At 45.1% G+C, this 19,994-nt stretch overlaps 1 protein-coding gene across 1 annotated transcript in view; it reads left to right on the plus strand.

Annotated features, from left to right (window-relative positions):
• Window positions 1–465: 465 nt before the first annotated feature.
• Window positions 466–19,994, plus strand: part of NSRP1 (nuclear speckle splicing regulatory protein 1) — a 36,278-nt gene continuing 16,749 nt past the window's right edge. The window contains exon 1 of the mRNA XM_015422042.1: window positions 466–541. Coding sequence (XP_015277528.1) covers window positions 521–541 — 21 coding nt within the window. The 5' untranslated portion in view covers window positions 466–520. The remainder of the gene's footprint in view (window positions 542–19,994) is intronic.

Raw genomic sequence — 19,994 nt, forward strand, 5'->3', positions numbered from 1 at the left:
AGGAAGGATGGCTCCAGAGCAAGCTAATTTATGCAGTAGCCAAATCGCTCACTCACAACGTTAATGCCAGTAGCTCACAAAGGAGAATTTTTTGCTCGCAAGACTCCACAGCTTAGAGGGAGCATAGGTCGGGACCCAAACCAGCTTACAATATTCTCTCTTCCATTTTATCTTCACAACAACAACAACACTGTTAGGTAGGTCAAGTTGAGAGAGAGTGGCTGAACCAAGTTTACCCAGCAAGCTACCACGGCGGAGCAGAGATCTGAACCTGGTTCTCCCCAATCCTAGTCTAACCACCACACTCCTCCTTTCTCTAGTTGTCACCAAATCTCAACCTCTGTTGTACTCTTCTGCACATTTGATGGTTAATGCAGCTTAAGAAAATTGGTATTGAACAGCTAGTTTGGGGGCATTTTATGGAAAGGTGGCAAATAAATCTTTGTTTTCTCTCCACAGATATGGTCTTATTTTCCCCAAGAAAGCGCAACAGAAAACCTTCATCAAACATTCAGTCTTCATGGATGACTCCGATGAAGAGGTCAGTTTGTATTTAAAAATGATCAGCGGAAGGCCCACAAAGTGGTTTACAAAAATTCTAAGTTAAAACAGATTTGAAAACAGTTCTAAAACTCTGTATGAACTCTGTATGAACACAAAAGAGCCAGTTTGGTGTAGTGGATAGGAGCGCGGACTAACCTGCGAGAACCAAGTTTGATTCCCCACTCCTCATGCAGCTGCTGGTGTGACCTTGGGTCAGTTACAAGCTTTCGGAGCTGTTCTCTCGCGAGCAGTCCTCAAAAGAGCTCTCTCAGCCACGCCTACATCACAAGGTGTCTGTTGTGGGGAGGGAAAGGGGAAGGAGTTTGTAGGCTGCTCTGAGACTCCTTCAGGTAGTGAAGGGCAAAGTATAAATCCAGCTCAGACAGTCAGACCAAATTGCTTCACAATTACGAAAGACACAAGTGCTATCCCATAGGTTGAGCAAATCTGTCTCAGGATGGTATTCTGTAGAGAGGGAGATAAAAAATAAACAAACACTAAGAACCATATATTACCATAAGCAAAAAATAAGGAGAGGAAATTGGATTTATACCCCGCCCTTCACTACCCAAAGGAGTCTCAGAGCGGCTTACAAACTCCTTTCCCTCCCCCTCCCCACAACAGGCACCCTGTGAGGTGGGTGGGGCTGAGAGAAAAGAAGAGATTGGATTTATACCCCATGGCCCTTCACTACCCAAGGGAGTCTCAGAGCGGCTCACAAACTCCTTTCCCTTCCCCTCCCCACAACAGACACCCTGTGAGGTAGGTGGGGCTGAGAGAGAAGAAGAGATTGGATTTATACCGCTCCCTTCACTACCCAAAGGAGTCTCAGAGCGGCTCACAAACTCCTTTCCCTTCCCCTCCCCACAGCAGACACCGTGTGAGGGAGGTGGGGCTGAGAGAGCTCTTGACAGAAACTGCTCTTTTTCAAGAACAGCTCTTATCAGAGCTACAGCTTGCCCAAGGTCATCCAGCAGGTGCAAGTGGAGGAGTGGGGAATCAAACCTGGTTCTCTCAGATTAGAGTCCGCGCACTTAACCACTACACCAAACTGGACCATACATTACATAACCACAACATTTCCAAAAGTTAAAAAAGAAAAAAAACATATGGGCCCTAGATGAAATGACTAAACAGAGGCTTTGTACTTTGGTCACATTATGAGAAGACAAGAGTCACTGGAAAAGACAATCATGCTAGGGAAAGTTGAAGGCGGCAGGAAAAGAGGAAGACCCAACATCAGATGGATGGACTCAGTAAAGGAAGCCACAAAGGCCCTCCTCCGTTTGCAAGACCTGAGCCAGGCTGTTAATGATAGGGTGTTTAGGAGGTCATTCATTCATAGGGTTGCCATAAGTCAGAAGTGATTTGACGGCACTTAACGCATGCACATGGACCTGCGTATTGTTTGACAGTAGTAAAATGGCTGAACTGAATGTAGAAACTAACAGGAAAGCACTTTCAAAATTGGTGTCTTGAATTCCCTGAGGGACCGTACCAGTGAATATCCAGCCTATCGAAAGCAAGAAATTGCAAGTAGATAAATAGGTACCACTTTGGTAGGAAGGTAGCAGCGTTCCGTGCGCCTTGGTGTTTAGTCATGCCGGCTACATGACCACGGAAACGTCTTTGGACAGCGCTGGCTCTTCGGCTTTGAAACAGAGATGAGCACCGCAACCCTAGAGTCGGATTCGACTGGCTTTCGAGCAAGTCCTTTTAAAGTTCCTGAGTGCAACCTCATATGAAGTGCTTTGCAGTAATCCGGTCTGGCTAACACATGTGCCATGGCGTATGTGCTTGTCTTGTGTGTCTCCTGCTCTGAATGCTGGCAGCTATTGCTGAATCGGTAAATATCAAGGACTAGGCTTATTTTGCTTATTGGCTGCTCGCTTATGTTCTCTGTGTAGAAAGGAGCAGAACACACAGTACCACAGGAAGAGAGGTAGTTAGGCTCTTTGTTTATTTGCTTACCATTTCCCCTTGAGATTTGACTACGTGTGTTCTCTCCTTATCTCTTGTCACTTGTGAGATGCTATGTTTCTGTTTTATGAAAATGCTAGAAAAACATTGGCCCTGACCTGTATAGCGCAGGGTAGCCTGATCTTGTCAGATCTCAGAAGCTAATACTAGCCCTGGCTAGAATTTGGACAGGAGATCCTGATGGAGAGGTGGCAATGGTAAACCACATCTGAATGTCTCATGCCTTTAAAACCCCACAGGGTGGCCGTAAGTCAGCTGTGATTTGACAACACTTTCCACCACCAGAAAACATTGGGTTAAAACGTTATTAAAAATAAGGAAGACATAACTTTAATTAGGAATAATAATCCAATACAGTTCAACAAGTTTATTGCAGAAAGTTGAACACAGAATTAATTTTGCACTAATCCATATTTATAGTAGTCTTGAATGGTTGCTCCTTTCACTTGCCATTAATTTTGTGAGTGGGGCTTTTATGAAATCTGGAGTTCTGTTTCTGAGAATAAAGCCAAGCGCATGCATAACAACCTTCAGAAACTGAGTGCTGGGAAGGGAGGGTGTTTACAAAGTCATATTTCGCTTTATTTTTGAAATTGTGTCAAGATGACTTGGACCACAGTTTTGTGAATGTCTTCTGTTAACTGCATGAGTAAATCGTGGGAAGTTTATCCATTTGGAAAGTTTCTGCCTAGTCACTTTATGGGGGATGTATGATTACTAGGTAATAACTCCCATTCGTCTTAGCAAGACTTCCTTCTGAGTAAACATGTATAAGATTGGGCTGTGAATCATGGAGGAACACCATGCTAGTGAAGCTTAGATGTAATTGAGCTGCTTGACGACCTTTTAACTAGATCATTAGGCCAACATAGGCCCCTGCCACACGGGGGGGGGGGGGAAGCATGGGCAAAGTAAAGCCACACCAAAAGAGACACGTGGCGGCAGGATCATAGATCCCCTGAGCCGCTGCGCAGTTGCTCCCCGGCACGATCAGATGTCGGGGGTGGGTGGGAGCCATTGCAGGGAGAGCGAGGCAGCCAAACTGCGCATGTGTGCGCAGTTCGGCCAGGAGCCTCGGTTGCTCCTGCAGACGGGTGCGCCGGCGATCTCACGGCCGCACTTGCTGCACCGTTCCAGGTTGGTGCTACCTTTTACTTGGGTTTTTTTTTTGCAGCGGGTTTTAGGCCGGAAGGGACGGATTGGGGACGGGTGCACGCCGATTCCCAGATGTTGCGGTGTGCTCGCACCCATTTGCTGCGCCCCTGATCTTTCCCTCTTCCAGCCCAAAACCTCCCGTGTGACCAGGGCCATACTGTCCTGCTTCACACATGATCTTCCTTCTTGAACTTGTACATTGTGTTTCTCTTCCTGGGGAACTGCTATGAACTTTTCCTTTTAAACAGCTGGCCTTGTATTGGTGTACTGCCTAGTTTTACTTCAGACATCCACATTTTGTCAGGTACTTGAGATAATTAATCCACTCGAATACTTTGTTTCCTGGAACTTAAAGACTCAAATCCTTGGGGGGGGTCATATTTGTGCTAACTTGGAAGTAAGCCCTTACTGAATTTCTAAGTATACTTAGAATGTCAGTCCTGGCTGCCTTGGATACAGCACAAGTGCTATATGCAAAGAACTCTCCAACTTTAAAATAATTGGTTCATAAATATTTGTCATGTTTCTGATTCTTTTGAGTCCTATCACATAACAATGTATTCATTTCTGATAGTTTAATGGTACTTAAAATTACCACTATATATACACTGGCTAATTCACAAGAAAGAGAGTTATGTTCTCTTAAATTTAGAATCATGCCAGTTTGAGTACATACAGATGCAGACACTGTTTTAAAAGCAGCTTACAACATTTTTAAAATCATCTGTATGATAGCTTGCAATTTTTATCCATGGATATTCTTCTGGAAAAATGCACCTTTCAGAAACCTCCTTGCAAATCAGATGCTGTAACTGGCTGTTGTGCAAATACTAGAAAAATCATGTGTATGCTGTACAGAGTGACTTACTCCCAGTTCACCCTGGGCATATCAGCTAAGTCTTTACCTGGCCTACTTTATAACTTCTGAAAAACAAACAAATACGTCTGTAATATGTAATAACCTAATATGATATGTCAGTTAGCTACTGCTATTGACAAACACAAAGCAGAACATGCATGCTACACCCATTCTGCAGGAAAAAAGCAGCAATAACCTCATTGCTCAAGGTAGAATTTGAAAAACCCTGTAGAAGATCTCCTGAAGAAGCTTAACAGCAAAATGCATAGGGATCTATAAAGGTCTAATAAATATTTTCACCTTGCACCTGTTTTTCCCCCTGCCTACTGGTGCAGCCATTTGTTTCTCCAACACCCATTCTGCGGAGACTCCCGTTTGATACCAATCAGTTACTGGGTTTAATTCAGGGTTCTAACTATCACCTACAAAGCCCTTAATGTCCTTGGACCCAGGACCATCACCATGACAACTTTGCTCATCTTAGGAAAACCTTCTGAGGGCCAAACTAAATGTTACCGCATCCTTGTGGCCACCACAAAGACACCACTGGGATTTTAAAGGAATTTTAAAATGTCCCAAGGATTGGGCCACCCATGCCTGTTTTGCCACTTGAAAAAGCATTGGGGGGGGGGGTGGAACAAGAATGCCACACTGAGGACTCAATCAGGATCAAGACCTCACAGTATTTTAAAATGGTGGTGGCATCATCCCCATGGTGGCCACGAGGACACCATCATGTTTAGTTTGTCCCTGAATGTACCATCCTGCAAGTGGCTAAAGTCAGGAAGTGCTCATTCCCACACAATCTTTTCGGTGGCTCCCATAAGAACATAAGATAAGCCAATGTTGGATCAGGCCAATGGCCCATCTAGTCCAACACTGCCACACAATGGCTAAAAATACCAGGTGCCATCAGGAGGTCCAACAGTGGGGCCAGGATACTAGAAGCCCTCCCACTGTTGCCCCCCCCCCAAGCACCAAGAATACAGAGCATCACTTGCCCCAGCCTGAGAGTTCCTATCCATATCTTTGGATAATAGCCACTGATGGACCTCTGCTCCATATGCTTATCTAATTCCCTCTTGAAGCTTGTAGCCGCCACCACCTCCTGTGGCAGTGAATTCCATGTGTTAATCACCCTCTGGGTGAAGAAGTACTTCCTTTTATCTGTTCTAACTCGACTTGCTCAGCAATTTCATGGAGTGCCCACGAGTTCTTCTTTCTCTACCTGCTCTATTCCATGCATAATCTTATAAACCTCGATCATGTCACCCCCTCAGCCATTGTTTCTCCAAGCTAAGGAGCCCCAAGCGTTTTGTGGAAGAGCCTGCCTGCAGTGGTCAGGAAGACCTCCCACACTTCTGTCATTCAACAACAGAAATTGTTAGGAGAGCATTTTTACAAAGGAGTTATAACTGTATTATAATGGGACAGCGCCGGAGATCCCTGTAAGGGATAAGGATGTTTCATTTCTTGTATGTATCGTGTCCCTTTTCACTGAAATGTCATCTACCTTTGTAACCCCTTTTTTCATTATGATAGGTCATGCTTTAGACCAGTTTTTATTGGCACTGTTTTTTCCAGTTCTGTAATCCTACTCCTACTGCTTAGTTTATTGGAGGTCTTTGCTGTTTGAATTGCTTTTCAGACTTCATAATCTGCTTTGGGTCTTGGTTAGAAAGATGGGCTATACATGAAGTTAATAATGAATGAATGAATTGGTTGTTCCAGGAGAGGGTGCTGCAGGCCATGAAACCTTCAATTAAATCTCTCTTCCTGTTCTTCTAGATAGGCCAGCAAGAAAATAAATTGCTGGTAGTTGGAAGATGCTCACATTTTATAAATAGCCTTGATTTTTGCAAAGCAGCTCTGCCGAGCATAATGAAAAGAATCAGAATTTATTTATATAGTGCATTTTTATCAAGAGCTTTATCTCATAGGTCAGGGTCCTCCCTTTTTCCAATTTTAAAAAAACCTTGTAATAAGAACATAAGACTAGCCCTGCTGGAACAGACCAGTGGTCCATCTAGTCCAGCATCCTGTCTCACACAGCAGTCAACCAGGTCCTCTGGACAGCCAACAAGAGGTCATAGAGGCCGAGACTTTCCCCGGATGTTGCCTCCTGGCTCTGGAATTCGGAGGTTTAGCGCCTCTGAATGTGGAGGTTCCCCTCAATCACCACAGCTAGTAACCACTGATAGACCTACCCTCCATGCATCTGTTTAATCCTCTTTTAAAGCTGTTAATTTCTGTGGCCATCACTATACCCTCTGGCAGCAAATTCTGCATTTGAATCACTGTGTAAAGTAGTATTTCCTTTTGCCCATCCTGAACCTACAGCCCATTAGCTTCATTTGATGCCCTCAAGTTGTAGCATTTTGGGAGAGGGAGAAAAAGTTCTCTTTGTCAGTTCTGTCCACCCCATGCATAATTTTATAAACCTCTATCGTGTCCCCCTTAGTTGCCTCTTTTCTAAACTGAAAAGTCCCAGACTCCTCAGCCTTTCCTCGTAGGGCAGGAGCTCCAACCCCCTAATCATCCCGGTTGCCCTCTTCTGTACTTTTCCCAGCTCTGTGATGTGTGAAAGAGTGAGATGGGTCAGTGAGTTTCCTGATGGATGGGAATTTGAACCTGATTATTCCCAGCCCTAATCTTGACACACTGGCCATTACACTATGTCATCAATATTGCCTTAATAAACTTTTGGTTGCTGCCTGATGGTTAGAATCATAGATACTTGGGTGGGGCAGGCTCAGTTATTCCCATTGATCTCTATGGAGCAGCATAAATAGCTGTGGTCTGGGGCACTGCTTTGCTCCCTTAGCGATATTGCAGAGTTCTTCCTTGATCTTCAGTTTTCCCTTAAAAGAAATGGAGTCTCTTTTTTTATAACGTTCAGAGGTCTAAGTACAAAATGTGCCAGCAGAATTTTCACTCTAACTTCCAGCCTCTTACATACTGTATGTAATGTTTTCCTGTTCTGCATTGATGGCGCTCCTGTAAGATGTCTGGCCCGATAATTTCTAATGAAAGACTGGGGATTCTTTACTAATTTCTAATCTGATGTTCTAATTCTAAAAGAAAACAGAAGTATGCATTTTAATGAAGATGTACACTTTTACTGGTTTGCCCAGTTTTTTCAAAATAACATAATTCTGATACCAATAGTTTGAATAGGTCTGTTTGCACTATCTCTTTGATCAGGCGTAGCTATGAAAATGGGTGGTGGTGTTGAACACCTGCACAGCTCAACATATTGTTTCACACTCCATAAAGTCGTAATAAATCTCATGGCTGCCTTTATCATCAACAAAAAGGATCATTTTTTAAAAAAACAACAAAATTACTTTATTAGTTCAGCAATAATTTTAGGCCTTTTCAAGATAAGGAGCCGTATTTGGGAGGAGTTTCATTTCCTGGCTGCTCCATTATCAGCAAAAACCTCTGCCTTGAAGGTCTGAAGATGGTGTATTTATAACCGAACTCTAATAAAGTCTGTGCTAGCAGACCTGCACACCTGACTTGGTCAAGATGATTGTATATTAGATAGAAAACTTTTCTTCCTTTTTCAGTGTCACTATGCATATTTCATTAAGATTTCCTTTGCAACCCGGTTCCACCAAGAGCTGTCTGTTCTCTCAGCAAACTCGCACTCTCTAGCAAAGCTGTTGCAGGGCTTTGAATTCCTGAAGAAGGTAACCCTTTTCTGCCTCTTCCTTTATGATAGGCTTCAGTGTTTAATGCAAATCGAGTCGACCGTAATTGTTGTGTTGGTCGCAAATGGGGCAAAGCTATGTGCTTTACTGGGTTGGATTCGTTTGGGTATGCAGACTTCTGCGTGTCATGGATACAAGGTGATCCAGTAGACATTATATAGTTGGGCTTCCAAAAAAGCTTTTGATAGTTTTCCACCGGAGGCGCCAGTTAATCAAAGGCTGAATAAACTTCCCAGCTATTTATTTGGTTGTTCATTTATTTCACTTACCTTTATCCCCAGTGGGACCCCAGAGTGGTTTACATCATTCTCCTCTCCAAGATTTTGTCCTCATAATAACCTTGTGAGGTAGGGTAGGCTGAGAGTCTGTGACTGGCTCAAGCTTCCATGGCAGTCAGACTTCGAACTGAGCTCTCCCAGATCCTAGTTCAACACTCTTGCCTCTACAGTCTGTTGCTGGCATTTCTGTTTATTATCACACACATGGGGCTCAGTGCATGGCAGGGGGTGTCAGACCCTCCCAGCATACAATTTCCCCAGCTTGGAACAGCCCCAGGGAGTTGCTGTTGTACCAGTGAGGCAAACATACAGGTACAGTGACTCCCTGGGGCTGGCCCAGGCTCGGGAAATGGCATGGTGGGGAAGGTCTAAATCCCCCCTCCACCCATCCATACCGTACCCCAATATGCATGATTTTTCAGGAACAAAACAATGCTGGGACTTTGCCTGCAAAACTCCCAGCATCTCATGTGGTTGAGACCTCTCTTCCCCATCAGCTTCTGTCATGACCCCAGTGGATTGCCACCTTCCGCTGCCACCACCCTGGACTTATGGTCCTTTGAAAAGGCCCAGGGTACCCTCCCAAGCCCAACCAACATGCCCCTTTTTACAGCCGAGAGAACACAGGCCTGATGACCAGGCAGAGAATAAAACAATGGTTTATTAAAACAAGACTGGGGCAAGGCAAATAAGGCAAGGTGCTTTAAAGGTAGAACAGTGCTTAAAGGAAAAACAAACCTAACACGACTAACTACTTCACTTTGACTGTACTCACTCTCCCAGTGCGGGAACGTTTTCCCAGACCAGTCTCCTCAGTTCACTCCTGTGTGAGGCAAGACTGCAGAGAAAAGAACATTAGTTAAACTGACCACCATGTACATGAACACATCTCCACGGAGACTTCCAGTATCCCCATTGGTTGCAGCTGGTTCTAGGCATTGTGGGAATTGTAGGCAGCTTGCTTTCTACTACCACACAGGCCTCTCCTGGGCCCTAGGCCTCAGGCTTTTCTTCCACTCATGCAGAGATCTCCAGAGGCCTACACAGATCATGACAGCTTCTAATAATGCAAAGTGTGTGATGTGGCTTTGCTGCACTGAGTTTTCCTGTCCCCGAAAGTGGTGATCAGGGAAATGGAATGGGGTTCAGGGAAGCTCTCGCACAGGAGTGGTATCACAGCCCTCGCAGGAGAAAAGAGTTTAGTAACTGGTTAAACAGGGAGCAGAGGAAGGAGTAAATGAGCAGTTCTCCTAATGGAGGGAAGTCGGCCGTGGGGATCCACAGTGGGTGCAGTTGGGACCCATACTATTTAACTTGCTCATAAATTATCTGGATCAGGAGTGAGTTGCCAGGTTTTCTGAGGACACAAAATCGTTCAGGCTGGTGAGAATCAAATAGGACTATGAAGAGCTCCTAAGGAAGTTCTCCCAGCTGGCAGAATGGATTGTCATGTGGAAAAAGAGAGTCAGTGCAACTCGAAAGTGATGCATACTGGACGTAAAAAACCCACATACTCACTGACTGAGACTGAACTGGCTGTGCCTAGCCAGGAAAGGGATTATCAGAGATAACTGAATGAAGAAGTCAACTCATAGTACCAGAGACTGAAAATAGGATGGTTCATATTATAATGGGGAGGGAAGGTGACATGGTATAGCTTGATCTCGGAAGCTAAGAAGGGTCGGTATTTGAATGGGAAACCAAGAAGGAAGACTATGCAGAGGAATTTTAGGAGGTCCTAAAACTGATAGACAACTTAAAAACTGATAAATCACCAGGCCCAGATGGCATACATCCGAGAGTTCTGAAAGAACTCAAATGTGAACTTGTGGATCTCCTGACAAAAATATGTAATCTTTCCTTAAAATCTGCCTCCATTCCTGAGGACTGGAAGGTAGCTAATGTCACTCCCATCTTTAAAAAGGGTTCCAGAGGAGATCCGGGAAATTACAGGCCAGTCAGTCTGACGTCGATACCGGGTAAATTGGTGGAAACCATTATTAAGGAAAGAATTAGTAGGCACATAGATGAACAAAACCTATTGAGGCAGACTCAACATGGGTTCTGTAAGGGAAGATCTTGTCTCACTAACCTGTTAATGTTCTTTGAGGGGGTGAACAAACATGTGGACAAGGGGGATCCAATAGATATTGTTTACCTTGACTTCCAGAAAGCTTTTGATAAAGTTCCTAATCAAAGGCTCCTAAGTAAGCTCAAAAATCATGGGATAAAAGGACAAGTCCTTTTATGGATCAAAAACTGGCTAATTAATAGAAAACAGAGAGTGAGTATAAATGGGCAGTTCTCTCAGTGGAGGGTGGTAAGCAGTGGGGTACCGCAGGGATCAGTACTTGGTCCACTGCTTTTTAACTTGTTCATTAATGATTTGGAGTTGGGAGTAAGCAGTGAAGTGGCTAAATTTGCGGATGATACGAAGTTGTTCAGGGTGGTGAAAACCAGTGAGGATTGTGAGGCACTCCAAAGGGATCTGTCAAAGATGGGCGAGTGGGCGTCAACATGGCAAATGGGGTTCAATGTGGCCAAGTGCAAGGTGATGCACATTGGAGCCAAAAATCCTAAATATAAATACACATTGATGGGGTCTGAACTGGCAGAGACTGAGCAAGAGAGAGATCTTGGAGTTGTAGTGGATAACTCACTGAAAATGTCGAGACAGTGTGTGACTGCAATAAAGAAGGCCAATGCTATGCTGGGGATTATTAGGAAGGGTATTGTAAACAGATCAGCCAATATCATAATGCCGCTATATAAATCAATGGTGCGACCTCATCTGGAATACTGTGTGCAATTCTGGTCACCACACCTTAAAAAGGATATTATAGCTTTGGAAAAAGTGCAGAAAAGGGCAACTCGAATGATAAAAGGGTTGGAACACTTTCCCTATGAGGAAAGGTTAAGGCGCTTAGGGCTCTTTAGCTTGGAGAAACGACGACTGAGGGGTGACATGATTGAGGTTTATAAGATTATGCATGGGAAAGAGCAGGTAGAGAAAGAGGTACTTTTCTCCCTTTCTCACAATACAAGAACTCGTGGGCACTCCATGAAACTGCAGAGCGGTCGGGTTCAACAGTGGGATGGCTTCTAATGTCCTGGCCCCATTGGTGGACCTCCTGATTGCACTGGTATTTCTGGCCACTGTGGGATACAGAGTGTTGGACTGGATGGGCCTTTGGCCTGATCCAACATTGGCATCTCTTATGTTCTCTTATGTTCTTAATGCAATGGCAAATCACCTCTGCTTCTCACTTGCCTTGAAAACACCTTGCTGGGGTCACCATAAGTCACCTGCAACTTGATGGCATGTGTTCTTGTGTATAAAGTGCCGTCAAGTCACAGCCGATTCATGGCAACCCTGTAGGGTTTTCAAAGCGAGAGACGTTCAAAGGTGGTTTGCCATTGCCTGCCTCTGCGTAGTGACCCTGGATTTCCGTGGTGGTCTCCCATCCAAGTCCTAACCAGAACCAGCCCGAAATCAGTATGGTGGCCAGTGTCCCCTCTAAGCTGAGTTAGTGTGAGCTAGCTCACAGCTTTTTAGCCTCTGGCTCACACATTTTGGTCTTGGCTCAGGAAGGACGGCTCCAGAGCAAACTAATTTATGCAGTAGCCAAATCGCTCGCTCACAACTTATTGCCAGTAGCTCACAAAGTAGAAGTTTTTCTCACAAGACTCTACAGCTTAGAGGGAGCATTGATGGTGGCCACTTGCCCAGCCAAGCACAGAGAAGGCAGCATGAGCTGCAGTACGAGGTAGAGCATATCCTGTCTTGGATCAGCTGTGATCAGTGATACCAGGTTGCTAAGTCAGCGATACTCACTCACTGGGTCAGGAGCCACATATGGCTCCTCTGAGCACTCTTCACCAAAGTGGCACATCCTCCACATTCTGAGAAAGTGAGCAAGGCCACTGCCTGGTAGAGCTTGTGGTTTGCAGCCACCAACGCAGGGGCTGGAGGACGGGTCCGCTGTGAGCCTCTCTAAGCTGCAGGCCTCGTTCCGGCGGTGGAAGTGAAAGGACCTGTCCTCTCCAACAGCCTCCCCATCCTTTTCTGCAATCTCTGCATTTTCATCCCCAAACCGGGCAGATGCTGGAAGGAGAGCAAACTGGCTGCAAAGGAGAGAGAGAGAGAGAGAATCACCACCACCTCCAGAGCAGCCACCTGAGAAAAAGAACAAGCTTGCCACAATGGGGATTTAAAATATACTCTCCAGTTCTGTGAATTAAGCTGACACTGTATTTCACAAATAAACTTGTGGATCTCTTGTGACAAATTGTGCAATTGCTGTCCTGCTGTGCTAATGAGTAATCAAAGCAGTATGGAGTATCCCGCTTTTAAGTATTACATAACTCAGTACTTTTCAAAAGCTTGACAGCATTTAGCCCAAGGGTGTCAAACATGCAGCCCAGGGGCTGGATCAGGCCCCTGGAGGGCTTCTATCAGGCCCGCAGTAGAACTGGCCGTCTCCTGCTTCCAGTTCTGCTGCTGCTGCTGCATCATGGCTTGCTTCGCCAGACTCTCTTAATCACTCAGCCATTTCATGTTTTAACCTGGGTCCCAGACTCAGAACTCTGAGCATGAGATTTCTGTGGTGAATGTCGATAAATCAAAAGTAGGTTTGCAGCTTACAGAGCTAATGTTTTAAGCACGTTTTTGTTTTAAGAAAAAAAAATGTGTTTTTGTCCTTTATTAAGTTTATATCTCTGCTACTGGCATTACATTTTATGACAGACATGGCCCCAACAAGGTCTCATTTATGTCAGATCCGGCCCTTGTAACAAATGAGTTTGACACCCCTGATTTAGCCTCTCAAATAAAAGCTGCTGCTTTGTGTATTTGGAGCACATCAGTGCTGGAGATAGCTCCGTCAAGCCTTTAAACCCTGCAGCTGGCACACACCATTCTGTTTCCTCAGGGCTGTCTGAGTCCATGGTAATATGTCTGGACCCACCATCTCCATGCAGTTCTCCTTGCTTTGGAAGATGATGCCATCAGCCCTTGGAAAGAAACCTGCACAGCTTTGTCTTGATTCCAAGATAAAGAGGTTAAGCGTGTTCAGTGTTAAGAGTGTTCAGGAATGATGCATTTCAGCATCCCACAGGCTTTAAGGGCAGGAATGAGGTTATTGAGCTGTTAGGTTGCTAAGGTTAACTCTGAACATGCAAACGAGAGACTTCTATTCTCCCTGTTGTTTTGTAATTGTGCCTTTCACTTCTGGCTGTTATTTAATGATGTTTTGGCGCTCTAGGTGGGGTCTCTGTTTGCTCACAATGCCAGTATGTCGTCAGTTAAACTTTGGAGCGGCATGGAACTTTCCCCCTTTTGTGAAGAGATGGGAGTGTTGCGTCTTCCATTTATGAGCCAATTAATAATCTGAGTGACTCTCCGGTTGGCTTCCTCCCAGGGACTCTCTGAAGCCAGGCCTCCCTCGCTTTCTTTGCAGCAGCGCCTCCTTTCCATTCTGCTCCCACTCTTTGGATGGCGTGTTCTGCCTCTGCCAATTCCCAAACATTGCCTCTTGCAGCAGTTGTATTTTAGAATGGGCTGCCAGTGGCTGTCCCAAAGGCCCCCATTGCAGCTTGCCTTCTGCAAGTCTCCTATTGCATCTTGCTTTCTCCTGATAGACACAGGTTCTCAAACTGGAGCAGAGCATTGCATATCGTAAGCTAGCTGTCTGTTACATCTTTGTTCTGGCCTTTCGCCGTGCAGTTTAGAGTTACATATGTGGTTCTGTCCCCCTCTCCTCCCATTTTGTCTTAATTACAGCCCCATAAGGTTGGTTAGACCATGAAGGAAGAAGAAGCATAAGTTTTTAAACCCCACATTTCTCTAAAGGAGTTTCAGAGCAGCTAACTATCACATTTCCTTCCTCTCCCCACAACAGTCACCTTGTGAGGTAGGTGGGGCCAAGAGAGTTCGGCGGGAACTGTGACTGGCCCGAGGTCACCCAGCAGGATTCATGAAGAGGAGTGGGGAATCAAACCCAGGTTTCCAAATTAGAGTCCAGCACTCCATGCTGGTTCACCCAGTGGACTTGATGACTGAATGGGGGTTTGAACCAGGATCTCTCCAGTCCTGGTCTGTAAACACTATACCAGTGCTGGCTCTGATAATGCTGAGGGTTTTTGCTGTTTAAAGGCTTGCCATGAAAATGTTGGATATTGTAACTGTGCATGCAAGAGGATCTGGAAGGGAACAGGTTAAGAGGATTCTCTCAGTTGGGTACACTTGGCAGTTGGCCCCACCCTCTCATCTGTTAGGCGTTGAGCTTCTTTGGCTGTTGCTTGCCTCCTGTTTCATCTTATATGGGACCTCTCTTCTTCTCTCTCTTACCTGGGCTTGAAGCTCTAGCATGGCTGCGGGCACACAGGCAGGAAAATGCGGAGGGGAAGCGTGGCTGTTTGCCCCAGGGCTAAAAACCACGTGGTTGCGCGAGCAGACCTACCGTGGAGGTCCCGTGGTAGGGGGGAGGTGCCGATCACTCCACAGTCCTGCAGCGCGGCAAAGAAGCGGGGCGCAGGGCAAACGGGGTTGGTTTTTTTAAAAAAACTCAAATGTGCGCATGCTCCCTTGGGTGCTTGTGCGCATCCGTGGAGACTTTGAAAAAAACCCACCTTTTTGCGAGGGGACATGGGCGGGCGCCAGAACTACCACCGGAGACGCGATCAGACGCCCGCCCTTGCCCCGCGGTTTCAGGAAACTAGTATCTCCGAGGTACTAGTTTTTTACCGCTCATCTTCCGCGGGAAGCCTCGGGTTCGCCATGGAAGCTCGACGCTTCCCAGATGTGGCGGTGAGATCGCGCCCGGAAAATCCGCCTATCTTCCGTCCCTCTAGCGTGCCTAATGCTCCGTGTGACCGCAACCCAAGTTAACCCTTTTGAAGTTAATCTGTTCACAGTAATTAAAACGTATCTCTACATGAATACGCCATGTAAGATGTGCTCCATCTTTGTAAGTAAAATTTCTTTCTCTTGTTACCATTGAAGTTAGATCATCTTTGTAATTGATTTGAACAGGGTTTTACCCTTAACTGGGAAACATGGAGGATTGGGGGTGCTGCATAAAGCTTCTGTGCTTCCATGGCGATTTTTGTTTTTTTTACATTTAACCCAATAGTAAATGGGAGAATGGAAGTGCAGGAAATCAAGGGAAATCAGGAAAGATCTGTTGGGTTTGAAGTCTGGGGTGTTCCCCACAAACTCTGCAATTCTCGTTCAATATCAGTTCTTTTCCTCCTAGGGGCCAGCAAATTTCCTGCATTTCAGTGCAGCTTTGAGATTCCCTCCTTCCCTCCAGAAAATATTAAAACTGCAAGCTTTGTGCCTCCAAAGAATACCATGATAGCGGGCAAGCAGAAATCCCACGCCAGATTGCTGACTCTGTATGGTTCTTTAATAAACGACCCGTTGATAAGTAGAAATAATACAAAAGAACAGGAAGTTCCCATCTATCAATCCTCTCAGCACAACAGGAAATTGTCACCCATAAAGCACTGGACGAGGTGTTTGTGCTGGCTCTGTTTCTCTTAAGCTTCCTGGCGTACTGGCCAAACAAACGACAGGTGGACCTGTTTAGAATTTTATGTACCAAAATGGAGTCCTATATATCGCCTGATCTCCAAACACAAGCACAGTTGCAGCTTATAAGCAAGTCTGGGGGAAATTTGAGTTTTAGATGTTTCATAACCCAATCTGTTTTCCTCCCTCAGAATGTCTAAAATTCACATAATGTTTTTCTTCTTGCCCCTCTTGCTTCCCAACATTCTGGGAAGAGAGCTCCTTGGTTCAGTCATCATGATAAACCATACTACCATAGCTCTTCCAGAGAAACAGCCTGTCTTTCTTCAGACTTTGCAAGGAGTGCTTTTTATTTCATCTAGGGGTGGGTATTCAGCATAAACAGAGCCGAAAAGGCTATTTTTTTCAGCCGATTATTGATTGAGGCTTAATTTTGGCTATCCAAAGTGGCCAAACCCTAAAAATCTCAAAAATATTCAGGAATTTCAGGACTGTGGATAGCCAAAGTTAAGGTGCATTTAAAGGGATAGCAGTCCCTTTAAATGCCTTCTGGGTGAACTCACTGCTTGGAGAAAGTATTTAAAGAGATCACAGACCCTTTAAACACCTTTGGAGTTCACTCATGGAGTCATGGCTTGGCGAAGGCATTTAAAGGGACTGCTATCCCTTTAAATGCCTTTTTTCTGTCCATTGGAGACAATGGAGGATGGGGGTACCATAGATTTGAATCCCCTTTTCCAATCTTTTTGAAACTTTGGGGGGGGGGGGGGTTGAGGAAAGGCACCAGCAGCTATGCTGTATATTTGGTGCCTCTACCTCAAAAACATGCCCCCCAGAACCCCAGATACTCCTGGATTGACTCTCCATTATACCCTATGGGTACCATTGACTATAATGGTCTCCATAGGGTATAATGGAACTGAAAAAAATCAGGTTTCCCAAATGTTTACTGAGTCCAAGTACCATACTATTATTGGGATTCAGAAATACCAGGAAATTCTGATATTTTTCGGGTTCAGTATACTCAAATCCAAAAAATATCGGGGTGGTTTTTTTGTATGCCCCTAATTTCATCACATAAGACTCATCCTGCTTCCTCCAGAAGTTGGTTAAGGCAAACATCTCGTGTAGTGCCAAGCTAGTCCTGAGCAGTATGTCACATAGGCTGATTGTGGTTAGATTTCCATATGTAATAGACCAAGTCTACACATGCAGTAGAACAAAAGTGGTAGAGTCCTGAGGCAGTAGAAGGGACAGGACCACTTCAGATTGCAAGTGGAGGAATCTTATATTTAAACGATCACCTCCAGAAAAAGTTCTCCAAGTAGAAAATAAGCACAGCTGCAAGATGGGTGACGCAAAACGTCTCTGTGCGCTGCTAGGGATCTTTATCGGAAGAACTAAAAATGGCAGTTCCACCTGCAGCCTGAACTGGTACAGTCCTCCTTATCCCATGACATATGCCAGCAAGGACCAAACACAGTAGTAAAATGGACTTTATCCACTGAAATTTTGTTTGTGTGTGTGATAGGAATCACACATTTAAATGTTCTCTTTCATGGGACTCCTTGCAGGCAGAAACTAGCAAAGTAGGGTATAAACTGGGCTAGACCCTTTTCTGCTTGAAGGGAACTGCTTAAGTGCGGGAGTATTAAAAGATGGTTGCAAAACCTGGCCCTACAGTTATATTTATTGGTACTGTTGTTACTTTAGTTTGGTTTTGTAAGTTGCTTTGTTTGACAGAACGGTGCCTAATTTTACAAGCATCAAGTAATAAAGTAAAGTTTATTCAGCCACATCATTCTGCTGCATGTGTAGATCTGGTCTTACAGCATTTTGGGCAAACAAACGTGACTTTAAAAAGTCTAGCACAGTTGGCCTTGCAAAATAAGAAGCAAGCGATTCTGATTAGTTGGAAACAAGTGTTTAAATTACCCTCTGAATTGTGCGTCAATAGCAAAAACAGATAAATTGTTGACGTGCTCATGGTAACTGTCTGTGGTTTGCTTTTGAATGAGGGGAAGAAAGAGAAGAGCCAGAAGGTCTGAGCAGAGAGAATTTGGGTTTGCTGGAGGAAATCTCCAGAGACACAGCAGAGAATACTGTGCTTTGTTTCAGATTGCTGTTTGTTTAATTAATTCACTGTACCACACCTTTCTACCCAATGGGGGCCCAAAAGCAGCTTACATTGTTCTCCTCTCCTCCATTTTATCCCCACAACAACCCTGTGAGGTAGGTTAGGCTGAGAGAGTGTGACTGGCCCAAGGTCATCCAGTGAGCTTCCATGGCACAAGTAGGGATTCAGACCTAGGTCTCCCAGATATTAATCCAACACTTAACCCCTACACCAGACTGCTATTATCCCCGTCCTGTTATGTTGCTTATCAAATGTCTCATCCAACTGATGGCATTGACTTACACTGTGTAATCCATCTTGTGTCCCAGTGAAGAAAGCTGGCTATAAATAAACTTCAGCAAGAAAATCTGAACAAAAGAGAGAGAGAGAGAGAGAGAGAGAGAGAGAAAGGCACAATTCCACCTGCGGCATCACTGGAGCATCACAGGACGAGTGTCAGGCAGAGCAGGATGCTGAGACACTGGCACTGCTAGCTTAAAGCCCAGTTCTTCCTTTCAGCCCTGCTGCCTGCTTCTCCCACTCCTCATCCACCGTGGAAGCTTGATTTCAGGTCAGAGCAAGAAGCAAAACCCAAGCCAGGGTCCTGGCCCTTTCCCCTAAAACCAAGCACCGATCTTCAGGCTATCAGGAGGAAGTAGGAAGCACAGAAACGCAGGAGCGGACAGTGCCACCCTAAGCAGAGCTTCCTCCTTTCAAGTCAACTGCAGGCTTAGATGGCAGTAACTGTGCTTAGGGGGCCCCGTAAGATACAAGGGTCCTGTCCCATTTTCTTTGCTTCACAGACTCCACTGGGAATCTACTGAGAATCTGAGTTGCATGGGGTCTGTTTCTTGGCCACGCGACAACATGACGGAAACCTTTCAGTTGGTTTCTGTACAAGGAGAGCTGTTTCATATCAGACACTTTTGGACATGTTCTGCGAAATGTGTTGCATAGCTGCAAGCCCCTTAGAACGTGAGAGAAGCCATGTTGGGTCAGGTTAGTGGCCCCTCCCGTCCAACACTCTGTATCAGTGGCCAGAACCCAGGTGCCATCAGGAGGACCACCAAAGGGGCAAGAACTTCAGAAGCCCTCCCACACTGGCCCCCCAAGCACCAAGAATACAGAGCATCGCTGCCCCAGACATAGTGTCCCATCTATACCTTGTGGCTAATAGCCACCGATGGACCTCTGCTCCATATGTTTATCCAGTCCCCTCTTGAAGCTGCCTATGCTTGTAGCCACCACTTCCTGCAGCAGTGAATTCCATGTGTTAATTATTTTTTGGGTGAAGAAGTCCTTCCTCTTATCTGTTCTCAGCCTACTGCTCATCAGTTTCATTGAGTGCCCCACGAGTTCTTGTATGGTGAGAAAGGGAGAAGAGTACTTCTTTCTCTGCCCTCTCTGTCCCCTTGCTGATCCTGTGCTTTTTGTGCCCTGGGAGACCAGACCCAAAGGTTGGTGTGGCTCAGCATTCTGTCTCCAGCAGCACCCAATAAATAGTTACAAGAATGGGCACAGTGATGAGACAAATGAAAAACGGAAAAGAACTGTGACAATTTAGCGCTTAATAATATATTCGTAAATCATAATATACAATAACAAAAATATAAATAGTGAATGTAGTAGACGGTGGTCTCCGGAATGATGTGCCGTTTCGAAAATGATCTTCTTCTGAACAATGTTCTTCAATGGGCTATGGTTGCTGAATGCCTGAGCTGTAAGCATAGCTTTATGATGAAGTGAATCAACAGTATATTGTCAATACGTCACCAAAAGAAATGAATTGTTGAAGGACAGTTTATGTACACCT

The sequence above is a fragment of the Gekko japonicus genome, unplaced genomic scaffold (genome assembly GCF_001447785.1).
Source record: "Gekko japonicus isolate JY-2015 unplaced genomic scaffold, Gekko_japonicus_V1.1 scaffold182, whole genome shotgun sequence".
In the NCBI taxonomy this organism is placed as follows: domain Eukaryota; kingdom Metazoa; phylum Chordata; class Lepidosauria; order Squamata; family Gekkonidae; genus Gekko; species Gekko japonicus.